The sequence below is a fragment of the Danio aesculapii genome, chromosome 5 (genome assembly GCF_903798145.1).
Source record: "Danio aesculapii chromosome 5, fDanAes4.1, whole genome shotgun sequence".
NCBI lineage: Eukaryota > Metazoa > Chordata > Actinopteri > Cypriniformes > Danionidae > Danio > Danio aesculapii.
The window spans coordinates 35399416-35414261 of record NC_079439.1 but is presented as its reverse complement, the minus strand read 5'-3'; the positions used below and the strand labels follow the sequence as shown (position 1 = coordinate 35414261).

General features: G+C 38.1%; 2 protein-coding genes across 2 annotated transcripts in view; both read left to right on the top strand.

The window, feature by feature from the left end:
* The window catches only part of LOC130228366 (fibrinogen C domain-containing protein 1-like), an 85207-nt gene extending 77886 nt beyond the window's left edge, over positions 1 to 7321 (top strand). The window contains exons 6-7 of the mRNA XM_056456802.1: positions 5973 to 6069; positions 7299 to 7321. Of these exons, the coding sequence (XP_056312777.1) occupies positions 5973 to 6069; positions 7299 to 7321 (120 nt within the window). The remainder of the gene's footprint in view (positions 1 to 5972; positions 6070 to 7298) is intronic.
* Positions 7322 to 8246: 925 nt separating this feature from the next.
* Positions 8247 to 14846, top strand: part of fibcd1b (fibrinogen C domain containing 1b) — a 74104-nt gene continuing 67504 nt past the window's right edge. The window contains 2 exon segments of the mRNA XM_056456801.1: positions 8247 to 8324; positions 8970 to 9449. Coding sequence (XP_056312776.1) covers positions 8247 to 8324; positions 8970 to 9449 — 558 coding nt within the window.

The following is a 14846-nucleotide window of genomic DNA, read 5'->3' as shown; positions in this document are numbered from 1 at the left end:
GGATTGATCTCCCAGGAGCCTCTAGGGCAGCTACAGGCGGGAGAGAGACAAACCTTTAAAATGACTGACGGCTGTCATCCTGTACTGGATCAACCCTGTTCCCTCTTCCATATAAAATTTCAGCAGAAAGCATAATCCACCTGCTTATACATTCACCTGCATTACATGTTTTAAATCTTATAATCTTTTTAAAACCATTATTTGGTCTATATACAACTGCAATTATAGTACATTCAAAAATTTGTCTATAAACAACTATATCAAGAAAAGCAAGTTGTGCTCACACTTGACAACTGTCGACGCATAATTAATTCATTTATTTAAAATTCTTTTGCTTAGTCCTTTTATTAATCTGGGGGTCCCCACAGCAGAATGAACTGCCAACTTATCCAGCACATGTTTTATGCAGCAGAATGCCCTTCCAGCTGCAACCCATCACTGGGAAACATCCATACACTCATTCACACACATACACTATGGCCATTTTAGCTTACCCAATTCACCTGTACCACATGTCTTTGGACTTGTGGGGGAAACCGGATCACCCAGAGGAAACCTATGTGAACATAGAGAACATGGAAACTCTGCACAGAAATGCCCACTGACCCAGCCAAGGCCAGTTGATCTTCTTGCTGTAAAGCCCCGTCTACATAAAATATGTGTTCAAAATGAGTGGACAAAGAGGTTTACAACAAAATGATTCTTCTCTTTTCAATTTATCTCTCTCTATATATATAAAATAGTTTGATCCTGGATCCATTTACAGTACATTTGACCACAGTAATGTGTCTCCGCTAACAGATATGATTCTGATCTTCAAATCCCACATACACTGTAAAAAATGCAGGGTTCCACACAATTCATTCATGTTTTCCTAACACAAATTGATAAAGTTAACCTAACACTTTTAACAAATTTATGTGAAACGAACATAAAAAATTAAGTTGTCCCAATGAAATCTCAAGAATATGTGTAAAACATATGCTGAATAAGTTGGAGGTTTATTCCACTGTGGCGACCCCTGATGAATAAAGGGACAAAGCTGAAGGAAAATGAATGAATGAATACTATTAATAATTTAATAAAATACATCATAATATAATGGCAAGGTGGCTTCACTTTTGTCATGTCATGAGCAATCCAGTTCTATAAAATTGTGTTTTACACCCAAATTTGACACTAAAATCCCTCTGATAGACTCGACAGAATGTGTAATTAACAGAGTGTGCTGCAAATTGGTTGGTAACAGGCTTCAAACTTTTTTCCAATGCATCAGTCAAATTAAAGTAATTATCAGTTTTGAAAGCCTGCTATTTACCCAGAGGGATTACAGATAATGCAGAAGAACCAACACAGACCCCTGAGTGATTTTTTCTGATTACCATATTGCACTGAATGCCCCTCTGCGCCATAGAAAACATAAAATGTCTCACACACACACTCAAAACCTCAAGTTTGCAAGTGACAGTGATTTTGACAGACTCATTATGGGCTGTCATACACATTTGATCTGTTTTATTCTGTTCACGTCCACATGTGCACTTTCTTGATGTGCATTGTCTTCAGTGTCCTTTGAGTTTGATTCTGAACTGTAATTTAATTGTCCTTCTTATTTTGCTTGACTGTTTGTTGGCACTATAACAATGTTTTACCCTTGAGCACCATTTTAAACAAATATTCAATGTTTTGTGCTTTGTGTTACTGTTAACACCTGAGTGAGTTTATAAACATGTATTGGCAACATTGTTTTGTTGAAATTAGGGATAGGGTTCCTCATCCTGGGCTCACAAAATTTTATATTCCTTGTTGCCCAGGCAGGCACTCTTCAGATTTTTCATTCATTCATTTTCTTTTAGGCTTAGTCCCATTATAAATTTTGGTGTGCCACAGCAGAATGAACCGCCAACATATGTTTACGCAGCGGATGCCCTTCCAGCTGGGAAACACTCATACACTCCCATTTACACACAAATACTTTCAGACAATTTAGCTCACCCAATTCACCTATAGCGCATGTCTTTGGACTTCTTGCGACCTTGTTGCTGTGAGGTGACAGTGCTACCCACTGCGCCACGTGCTGCCCTCTTCAGATTTTGATACCTTAAAATAAATTTAAGTAGCCCAAAAAAAAAGACATTATTTAATAAAAAAAAAAATGCAAACCATCTAAATAAAAAAGTTATCACCTATATATATATATTCATTCATTCATTCATTCATTTCCATCTGTTTTTCCGGGGCTGGGTTGCAGGGCAGCAGTTTCAGGAGAGAACCCCAGACTTCCCTCTCCCCAGACATTCCTTCGCTCCTCCAGGGGGCTTCTGAGGTGTTCCCAGACCAGCTGAAAGATATAGTTCTCCAGCGTGTCCTGGGTTTTCCTAGGCCTCCTCTCGGAGGGGACATGCCTGGAATACCTCCCTAGGTAGGTGTCCAGGAGGCATCCGAAACAGATGCCTAGCCACCTCAGCTGACTTCTCTCAATGTGGGAGAGCAGCTCTACTCCGAGCTCCTCTTGGGTGACAGAGCTCCTAACCTATAAGGTGCCCCTGCACCCTGCGAAGGAAACTCATTTTGGCTGCTTGTATTCAGATCTTGTCCTTTCGGTCATGACCCAAAGCTCATGACCATAGGTGAGAGTAGAAACGTAGATTTACTAAATCGAGAGCTTTTCCTTTCGGCTCAGCTTCTTCTTTACCACAACAGACCGGACATCGACCGCATTACTGCTGGCAGCGCTATACAGTTGAAATCAGAATTTTGCCCCCCTTTAATTTTTTTTTTTTTTTATATTTCCCAAATGATTTTAACAAAGCAAGGAAATTTTCACAGTATGTCTGATAATATTTTTTTTCTAGCAAGACTTATTTGTTTTATTTTGACTAGAATAAAAGCAGTTTTTATTTTTTAAATCCATTTTAAGGTCAAAATTATTAGCCCCTGTAAGCTATTTTTTTTGTAGTCTACAGAACAAACCATCGTTATACAATAACTTGCCTAATTACCCTAACCTGCTAGTTAACCTAATTAACCTAGTTAAGCCTTTTAATGTCACTTTAAGCTGTATAGAAGTGTCTTGAAAAATATCCAGTCAAATATTATTTACTCATCATGGTAAAGATGAAAGAAATCAGTTATTAGAAATGAGTTATTAAAACTATTATTTTAAAATGTGTTGAAAAAAATCTCTCTCGTTAAACAAAATGGGGAAGAAAATTAACAGGGGGCTAATAATTTAGTGCTGGACATTTCAGTATAGAATAAAACAAGCAATTAAACACAGAAATGCTATTTAACAGTTGTTATTGTGGCATAGTTGCATTGCAACCATGTCAGCAGCACAGCTGGAACGTCATGTCATTGCTGATAATATTAATACTGAAAATATTGAAATTAGAGATTCTCCAATTGCAATTTTCTTGATGATTTGTACGTGTGTTCACCTGCCAATTCGGATTTTTTCTGAATCCGATGGTTAAGAACCACAACATAATAATGAATAATAACAATAATAATAATAAATCATCATTAAAAAATCAACATCAGTTTCCACAAACTGCTTTAAAACACAAACAAAACCTAATTGTCCACTGTATATTATATTTTTATTTACAATATCCAATGATAAGCATATACTTGCAATTATGAAATAAAATATAACAATTTTATATGTATAGCTTTGTATTGTTGTTTTATACTGTATATACTTATTTTCAGGTTTTATATGATCTTGTTCTAATAAAGCATTTCCTGACAACTTCAACATCACTGATGTTTTCTCTCTCTAAACACAATTATGAAAGAAAAATGTTTAACAAAACTTACTGCATTTCGTTTCCTTGTACTTGTACATGTGTAATGACAATAAAGTTGAATCTAATCTAAAGTTGAATCTAAAATACATTTTAGCCGTTTAACTGACCGCATTATTCAGTTAATCATTAATAAGCAGAGATGTCTCGAGTGCTGTCAAAGGAGCTGTGATGATCAGTAGATGTGAGAGGAGATGCAGCTCTGTTTAGTACCTGTTCAGGTGAGGAGCGCCAGTCCAGACGTTCTCTGTCTTGAGACTGGGATTAAAAAAACTCTGTTCCCACATCGTCAGAAAAGTTTCACCTATTGTTACTTTGAGTCTGAACTGTCGAGAGGTCATTTCACAGTTATGATTAAGTTTTTTGAGTCAAACGTAGTGGTCATGGCTACAAATCGCCAACATAGAGCCACTTTCACACACTGTGGACAAGTTCAGCGCTGATGACGTTATACAGTATGCGGCTGTGAGTGTAAGTACGGGCATCTCTATGGCAACGATGTGTACGCCGCTACTAACAGACTGGACCAGATAGTCCGTTTACCGTTCAGACCGGTCATTTAAAAAATCTATTCCGGTCCTTGGTCAGTCAATCAGTGCATTTCTAATTGAAATATATTTTTCCATCCAATAAAATAGCCTGACGGGATGGGTTGGAGATAGATTTTGCTAGCCTGACTGGAAAACACAATAGCCCCAGGACATTGGAAAATATGGTGGAATCTTATTGTTGCATTACAGATAAAAGCTAACACCAGAATGTTTTCCAACTTTTTGTCTTTGAGCAACATTTTAAACAAGCACTTTACCTTTCGGAGTATTAACACTGGCTTTCAATTATTTAAGTGAAGTTTCATTATAAACTAATTTGAAGAGGAGCATGTGATATGATAAGAGATCTGTGCAGGTGGTAAACAATGACTTCTGGGATTTGTATTCATAAGTGGCAGAATTGTAATGCATGATAATGCAGGTTTTCCAGTGATCTGCAAAGCCTAGGTCCTTGGTGATCGTCACACCTAAACCCAACCATCACAGTTTAACATTCATCGCAGGTTGCAGAGGCTTTTATAATGGATGCGCTCACCATTGTACTGTTATATGCAACCACAGGGGCAAACTGTCATGACAAAAGAATGAAGAAGTCAGCGAGTTTATGGTGGAGTTGCTAAATGAATGATATAATCATATATCAAATAAATTGTGGATAAATTTGTAGAAAACGGTGAAAATGTTCTCTGTTAAGTATTTCCACCATCTTCCCAACAACATCTTGCATGGTTACACCACTCTGACTAACTACAAGTTACACCCCTTCATTTTACGCTCCTGTCTTGCAGTCCACAGACAGATACACTTGAAGAATCCCCCACCCCATCTCCCCCTTTTCCTCCTTTCCCAGGGTGAGCTCTTGATTACTACCTGATCTCGACCCTTACATGCTAATTGACATTTTTATCAACAATTTCAATTTGACCAACTTTGGTAGAGCTATTATTCCAGTAAAAGATGTAGACCAGGAATGTGCCATATTATCTAAAGTTGTTCATTTTAGTTTAGTTCAAACTTTTAAGTCCAGTTCAAATGCCTGCCATTTAATTTTAAATTAAGGCATTCTTATATTTGATCATTTTTTTCAAATCAGATTTTCACTCTGATAGGAACTATGCAAAATCATAGCATTTTCACAAATGAACTCAAACTTTTCCATGGCACTGTACAGAATGTGGATTTGTCTATACGCAAAAGGATTACAAGCACTAAGTCCTGCTTTTTTGAGTCATTCTAGACTAGATCAAGATATCATACCTCATTAAATGATTATTCCTGAGATCTGGATGCTGAGCTTTTCCATCATCATGTTTGTTCAAGTCTCATATCAGTCTCTGCCGAGAGAGTTTGATTTAATCATTCTCTCATATCGTGGATTTACACTGAGGAAGAGTGCTAACATCGTACAGTAGGCTTATCTTATTCAAAGCACAACATCTATAATAGAGCACAACCGGTTCCCCTTTGCAGAAGCCATTTAAACAAAACATCATATCTGCTGTCATGCAATCCACTAACAATCCAAACAACTGCTATTTTAATCAGACAATTGTGTCCTTTTTTTAAATTTGGTTATGAATAATTCTGTATGTGTTTTGTGTGTGTGTAACAGGTGATTCAGCGGAGGGAAGATGGGTCTGTGAACTTCTTCAGGGAGTGGGACTCGTATAGGGAAGGATTTGGCAAAATCACTGGAGAATACTGGCTTGGTGAGTTGAGTGTTTGTTTATGTGACAGATGAAGCCTGTGAGGATAAACTGTGATTTTTTTTTTAATTATTAGTGTAAAAAGCTGCCAACACCTGTACACACTCTTAACTACAGACACCCAAACAATTGCATCTTTTTCTGTGTGTATCACACCACTGAATACTTGGTTACTTGGTTGACAATTAGTAATTTCAAATGCAAAAGGACATGTGTAAAGGCATCTGGTTGTTTAAAGGGGTAGTCCAGACGTATTTTTAATGATTCGGTTGTGTTACAGTATAAGATGCAAAGCAATGTGTGCTCATAATTCACTAGAAAATCACGTTATTTTTTCATGTATCTTCCTTTAATTATATACTGCTACTCAGCTAACATGAAAACGACATATAATAAGTCATATTTTCTTAGTTCCTCTAAAAGGCCCACCTTAAAGAGGCTCTGATTGGTCAGCTAACATAATGTGCTCTGATTTGCGGATCGGCTCCATGTCACCAGGAAAAGCATCACGCCGCTACAAGTATGCACTTTTGCGCTGTGTAAATACTGTCAGTCAGAGTAGCTGTTAGCCGTATCAGTTTTGTGACTGAATCAGAGAGAAAATGACCTCTGACACAGCTGAACCTCATGCCTGCTCTCTAGAGATCAAATCTGACAAGTGTCTTTCACATATGAATTTGAATTTGTAGCTAAATTGTTAGCGATGCCAAACACATTTCCCATTGTTTACATCCTTGTTTACATCCTTAGTAAAGCCAAATAAAGAAACAGAACAAGCTCTGTGGAAATAGCAGCATTTGGACAACATTTTAGCTTTCTCTGCTATAACATTACAGCGCCTCTGGCTACGCCTCTTTGGTGCATGTGAACCACACACACACACCTGCTCCAAGTCTCCACTGATTGGACTCCCACAGCTGATGCTGCTTCTGGACTAATCACACACACTACTTTAGCAGCACACTCACTTCCTGGCCGAGTCTTGTTTACCAGTAAAGTGACAATTCAACGCGTTTTCCTTAGTCTTGTTTCGCCGTGTTTTGACCCTTGCCAAGTTTGTCTGTTTGTCCATGTTCACTGCCTGCCTTCCGACCTCTCGCCTGTTATAGTGACTACGATTCTGGATTTGCCTTTATTCATCTGTTTACACCTGTGTTGACCCTTGCTTGCCTGACTACCGAATAAACCTGCACTTGGATCCTAACGATGTCTCTGTCAACCACATGTTACAGGCCCCTTTGACCTGCTGGCATGATGTTTTCTTTCTTCTCGGATGTTATAGGGATACTTATGGATCCAGACACAAGCGTGTCTGCAGAGCGAGTATTCTCCACTGGGTCTATCATATGGATCAGCTGTGATTGCTACTTTATCAGTGTCACTTATTGGTAGAGCCAGACAGAATCTGCAGACATTTTTTGCTATTTTTGCAGAGAATTTTGTAAAAAAATCTGTGGATTTATGCAGAATTATTTTGCGAGTATCAAAACTAAAAACTAATATATGAAATAAAAAATAATAGCTTTTAACTTTTATTTAATGTTTACAATGCAAATCCATCTAAATCCACTTAGTTGGTAAACAAAGCAATGCTATCATATATTATATCTACTAAAAGACAGAATATTTTACTTTACAAACTGTATTGTAAATAATCAAACAAACACTTTTATATTAGACAATATTACAGAAATTAATTTAAAAACCAAATAATATATATTTACGCACATTTACACAAGTAAATAAATAGACTCAATGATGGGCTAAAAATCTGCGGGAATCTGTGGATTTTTGCGTGCGCAGATTCCGTGCAGCCCTTTTTTGTTGAGCATGTGACCAATCATAGGCATTTACTCACTCACAACACTCAAAAAGCAAGCGGGATAATATTTACATTTGTTTATTGCTTTAAATGCTCATGTTGATCTGTGCATGTACTTGAGTTTTGTTTGAAAAGTCAAAAGAGTGTTTTCTTTGAGCAGGTAAAATTAAAGGTACAGTTCTATATCTTACTGTTTGTAACGTCCACACAACGTCGAGGTGTAACATGATATTTGGTTGATATTTTGGTTGATATTTGGTAGATTTTAGGTTGATTTTAGGTTGGATATTGACGTCGACCTTATTTTAGGTTCTTATGTCAACACGATTTTCATTACCAAACAAAATCCAACGTCCTCATGGCATTGGGGAACATTATGGTACAACGTCCTGTGCCTGCAGGGAAAATCATAACCGAACCATATCGTGAGACCAGAGTAGGTTCACACCTCTATTTTTTAACAAAATAGCAATAAAAAAAATAATATAAATACAGTGTGGTTGAAAAAAATCAACCTTTTTCTCAGTACTTCTAGGATCATTTAAATGTTTAAAATTAATAAAAAGTGTATGCTTGAAAAGACTGAAGTTATTTTAACTATACGTAAACTGCTTTCTGCGTGTCAGCAGCAGCAGAAATGCAGATCTGAATCTCTGCAGTAATCATACTGGTCAAAGGTTAAACAGACATAGCCAAACTGTTGTCATTCAGGAATCAGATTGTGTGGGTTTTGGATTGAGTTTGTGAACTTTTAATGATTAATCATGCAGCTCCATAAGCTGATCAATATATAGAGAGAGCTGAAATCCAGTGTTGTTTGTTTCCAAGAAAAAGAGCAACTGTGTCAATAAGCATGAATATTGTTTGATGATTGAAATGATTCTCTTGGTTTAGTTGTGAAATGAATGGAGGATGGGAACACCTTCTTCTCTTCTTGTCTTTTCTGCGGATGCGTCTGACTGCAGTATTATCCCCGACGGGCTTTAAAAAGCACTTCTGTTCTGCAGAAATGGTAATGACGATTATGATGTTATGATGGCTTTAACTCTTTGGGTCTCTCTGTGTTTTTCTCTGTCTGCAGAGGATGAGTTGTAGTTATCTGCTGTGTACCATCCTGCTCTTCGTGGCCGTTCTGCTCGCAGTCACAGTGACAGGAACCATTCTTCTTATGAACCACTACCAGGCTCCCCCCATGTCGGACGGCCCGCCCCATATTAGCACCAATCAGGACGAAGCCAATGCACTGGTGACAGTCGAGAGGGGTGATGGATCACGCATCAATATCTTCATCGACCCCAACTGTCCTGATTATAACAGTAACTTCCTGCGGCTGGAAGGCGTGCAGACATCTTTGCTGCACTCCTCACTTGACCACGATACGGATCTCAAGTCTGTCAAAGGTCAGGATCGAGCGCTATTGGTCAACTTGGCAGAGGAAGTTGCTAAGCTGTCTGCTCATGCGGGTCAGCTGAAGATGGACTATGAATCTCTCAGAAGAGGACAAAGCAACCTGGGACAGGACCTGAATACACTGCAGACCGAACAAAGCAGACTTATACAGGTAATGGTGTGCAGAATTACATGCATATATATGCACACACACATGCATATGTGCATGTATGTATGGATATAAACAAATTGACCATGCAACTGCACAAGAACTGCACAAGAATTTTTTTATAATAGTAATGCGCTACTTTTTTGCATAATTATGGCAACCAAAATAGTTAAAAGGGCTGGCAACACTGAAAGAAAAGCAGTGGCAGATTTTGATTGTGCCAATGTCTTTGTTGTCAGGTCATTATGTCAGCTATGTGGATGCCAGTGCTAAATTAACATTGTGCTAAAGTAACAAAACTAATTTCTCGTTTAAACTAATATGGTTTCTTAAATACCAAGATAATGCACATGTTGTATGAATATCCTTCTGTCATCAACACTCTCGGGATTTCGTATGGTAATGAATATTTATATGGCAATGTTGATGTATTTGCTATTGGCGGTATAGATCTGCTGCTGCTGCTGCTGCTTTGATTATTATGGCAGAGCAAGTACCGAGACAAGCTCATTGGCTGCCGAGGTGGCAGTAACCAATCTCCTTCGCCATGTAGTTAATGACGCAGGAGCAGATTAGGTGACCTATCAGCCTGCGCGCGCATAGAGTTTCAGGGCAGAAAATTCACTTAAAACCAGAAATAACTGCTTTTCACAAAAGCAAAAATTATTCTTTAAACTTTATTTTTTTTTTTTTGAAGATTTAAAATACAATTTTCTAATAATAATAATAATAAAAAACTTGTCTTGTTACAGGTCCATTTTTAATTACCCTTCACTGGGTCATTGTAAATGGCCCTGCGGTTTGATAAATTAGCTTTTAAAAGAGTAATTAAGTAATCAAATCAGTTCATATGTGGTCGTAAAAGCTACATGTGTTATAATTAAAAGGAAAAAAGCTACATGCTACTCACAGTGGTGTATTGCCTGTCAAAACTGAACTTAATTACCCTCTACTTTGTCTGCAACAAACTTTTGACACAGCGATAATTATTTTAAAGGTATGTCATAAAAGTTGATGTTAAGATAGCTAAGATAAGACATCTGACATGCTGGTTTCAATACAGCTTCCACATTCAGCTCCGCAGTAGCTTTTGTCAAAGGAGTGAAATTCTGGGAAATGGACAGGATCCAATAATAAATGACGTTTCAAAGAGAATAATGCTGCGTTAACACTTGCTATGTTTCCCTGAGACTGAACCTCATTTCAATTGCTACCCCCTGCTCTCTGTTCTCACACTTTATTCTGTTTCAAACCGTGGCTCATTTGCAAAATGCTTTTGTCATCAATTGAGACCCACTGGAAGCTGTTTATCACCATAGCCTGCCAGTTTGAAATCTGAACGTAAGTAATGGAGATAAATGCTCAGTGAAATTGTCCCTGCATCAGATGCGTTGTTTCAATCAAGCTATCCATCAATTTATACTGCATGCTGGATTTACAGTGCACAGAATGCACAAAAGCTGCAAACGACAGATAATATATACCATATATACCATTATATTTAAATCCTAAGATGCCACATTTGCATGCTCTATAGAGGTGGCATGCTAAAATTTGAAAAAGTTTTTTAAATATGACATACATTTAAACCCATGAGCGAAAAACCATCAGAGCTCATTTGAAAAAAACTGTAGAAATAATTTTTTGTGTGATAATTATCTATTTAATTTGTTTGGTTATTACTTAGATTTTTGCTTATTAGTTGGTATTTGAACTGTTTATTTCTAAAATTTATATTTCATATAAGTTGTTTATGGGCGTCACAGTGGCACAGTGGGTAGCTTGATCACTTACAGCAAGAAGGTCGCTGGTTTAAGCCCCAGCTGGGTCAGTTGGCATTTCTGTGTGGAATTTGCATGTTCTCACTATGTTTGCATGGGTTTCCTTCGGGTGCTTCGGTTTCCCCCACAGTCCAAAGACATGCGCTACAGGTGAATTGAATAAGCTAAATTGGCTGTAGTGTATGTGTGTAAAAGAATGTGTATAGGTATTTCCCAGTGTTGGGTTATTGCTGGAAGAGCATCTGCTGCGTAAAACATATGCTGGATAAATTGGCAGTTCATTCCGCTGTGGCGGCCCCCGGATTAATAAAGGGACTAAGCAGAAAAGAAAATGAATGAATGAATAAATAAGTTGCTTATACTTTCCAGAGTTACTTTTTTTAAAATACAAATTAATTATCCCAGCGACTCCCATATGAATTGTTCTGCGATTCATTTGTTCCCAAACCCCTCCTTAGCATGAAGCTAATCTGCGCTGATTGGACTGATGACAGCCTGTTGCCATTGGTCGACACTGACCGCGTTCAGCGCGAGACAGAGTGAAATGCCCAGCACAGCTTATCAACAATATAGAAGTAGTCACACTGCATAGTGTATGCATAGTGTGAGCATACCTGCCAATGGAACCCAACTGTGGTCACCAACTTTGCTGTAGGATCCGATTGCAGCGGCTGGCCGAAACACACTTCATAGTACTAACACCATAGTGCACAGTACCCGATTCTCACCAGTGTTATCAGGGCCGGCGCGTTCATAGAGGCAACCTAGTTGGCCTCCATGAATCCCCGGTTCTCACTTTCATCCGCACCCACCCCCTCCCTCCCGGTCCTCACTTTCATCTGCAACCGGTCACTTTCTTTTTCACTTTAGGGTTGAGGGTTGATCGCCGTTTGCCTAGATCGCCAGATCAGCTTGCTCCGGCCCTGAGTGTTATTTAGATACCTCACCCCGAACCTAACCATAAACGTCACTTTTCAACATGGCATTAGATGCAATATGAGAACATAAAGAGTTAATTAAATACATAATTTGCTAGCGTGAGAAAACAAGGAGCAACCATTTCAATCGCACTTACTTACACTTGTGAAATGGAAGAAGAAACTGATTCATGATCCGCTGATCCATGTACTGACAGTCTCAATAGTCTTTTCTGATCCTTTCTTTAACAAACCGCCGATGAATCCTCCGTTGTACGCGTGTAGATTCTAAAAGCACTTGAACAGCACAAGGCTGGGCTATAATGCTGAGGTATTTTTGCAAAAATAAACCTCACCCACTGACTCTTCACAGCTTCATCTTTGGGTAGGGAAAATAGCACTAAATTTCCCTCACACTTCCAATAATATCCAGCAGAGCACAGCGTGACTTCATTCAACCGGCGTCTGCTACAGTGTGTGTCTAGCCTCTTTTTCTTTGCTACTGTTTTAGTGGGCGGGGCTGCATTTTTAATTTTCCCGGTTTTGCACGTGCAACAACTGGGCGGGGCTTGAGTTTCGTATCCATGTCATGCCGAAACGGCTAAAGACTCGTTATCAAGACGATTCACTTGAAGTACTAGGAGTCGACGAATAGTTTTAAACACTGTCCACTTCTTAGATTTAAGCCTTAGCTGGATATTTCACTTCACTTAGAGCTGAGTCACAGACTACATGGAAGGTCATTCTCAAAAACCCATAATAGGGGCTCTTTAGGGTGAGTAAATGGGAGATTGAATAACTTGTTCACCAGATTGTTTCAAAACAAGAAGTCATTCAGAAACAAAACAGTAACTAACAATATATATATATATATATATATATATATATATATATATATATATATAATTATATATATATTATATATATATATATATATAATTTTATTTATATTTATTTTTTTTTTTTTTTGCAATGCTAGAAAATCAGAAAATCATGTGTATAGAGTATATATAAATGAAATATATATAAAAATATAAAAATATAAAAATAATATATCAAACTTACACTTCAGGTATTCGGGACAAAAACAACACTTGATATATTGCATTCACTGTCTGCATTATATTGCTTCTATTATGTGATATAAATCAGAGACAATCTCATGCATGAACATAATCACATGAGATCATAATTTAAAATGTTCACTTGAATTATTAAATGTTTATTATTTTATGTTTATGATGACAAAGTTTAAAGATGCACCATTTCATTAGCATAGAAGTTATAAAGGTTAAGCTTCATATTGTGTTTAAGTCTTTTGCAGCATTGTGTCTTCTTGACGCTTGCTGTTCTGAGAGTAGAATTTACTTTGTGTAAGACACCTTTATTTGCTTCCATGGTCCCAGCGATTGTTTATTTCAATATATTGTAATTTCCATGTCCCGCATGCCTCTTTATAGGTAGGATTTTCTGCTGCTCCAGGGCATTTTATAAGTGTGCTGGCTTCCACACTGGCTTCGTCGATCCCATATTGTGCTCCGACTGCATTATGCATGTTTCTAGTGTTATAGTTGCATACATTGTGTTCTTGCCAGCTGAGGACAGAAAATGCTGATAAAAGGACATTGATACACTAGATGGCAACTGCTGTATCCTCTATAGACTTCAGTTTCAGGGTTGGGGAACAGCAGATGCCGTCTGTTTTCCTGTGTTAAGTGAATTACCACCGAGTTAAAGCCTGACTTTAATCTGAATTACGAAGACTTAAGGTTTAGGATTAACACCATCTCTCTCTAACCACCAGCTACTGACAAGCTCCTACACACCAAATCTGTCAAAGAAACACACACACACATACACAAGGATGCACACACGTGGACAAACACACACAGCAGGCAGGAGTGAAAGAGAGTTGTTTATCACTACCAAACACCTGTGCGACAGAAAAAAGTGTTAGCAAATCCCCCCTGAATAGAAAATAATCCTCCGTTTTCTGATGACTTTTAGAGCGCAATGGTGACCTGTGTTTGTGTGTTCGCAAGTGTGTGTGTGAGGTGTCTTTCTGTTTTATACTCTTTTTTTGTTCCTTTTTTGGTTTAGCTTTGATACAGTTTGAATGAATAGTTGAATTTGTGAAATGTGGAAAGGAGCACAGAGAGCGACACTCAACAAAGGCTTGAACCGCAACCGAAGAGTGAAGAAGAAGAGGCAGGGCTGTGCAGTTACTGTAGAAACCATCTAAAAATGTCACCCCCGAATTCATCAAACCTTATTAATTAAGAGCACTTATACCTGTAATTATCTCCCTTTGCCAGCAAAATGAAACACAGACAGTTCCCTTGTCACAGATTAAACTTCATTCTGTGTTAAAACGGTAATGCCAGTTTAACGTCTAATTTGTGGTGAATCAAGCTCTGAGGTAAGATTACAGGTCACACACGATGGCATTTTAGCACATTTGCTCCATGAAGCGGCAAGAAGTGTACACACAAACCGTATATACTCTTCCTCCCCCTCAAACCTTCAAGAGTAAATGCCATCACCTATAAAAGTGAGAAATAGTGGCGAGCAATGAAAGCGTTGAGCTCTGTGTGAATCTGTTTTTAGTTCGAGTGGCATTTTAGCTTCAGCGCCTGTTCCGTTTACACCCTGCCATTAAAGAAAGTAATTCTGCGCTGTCAATCATCTCAGTCTTACAACCA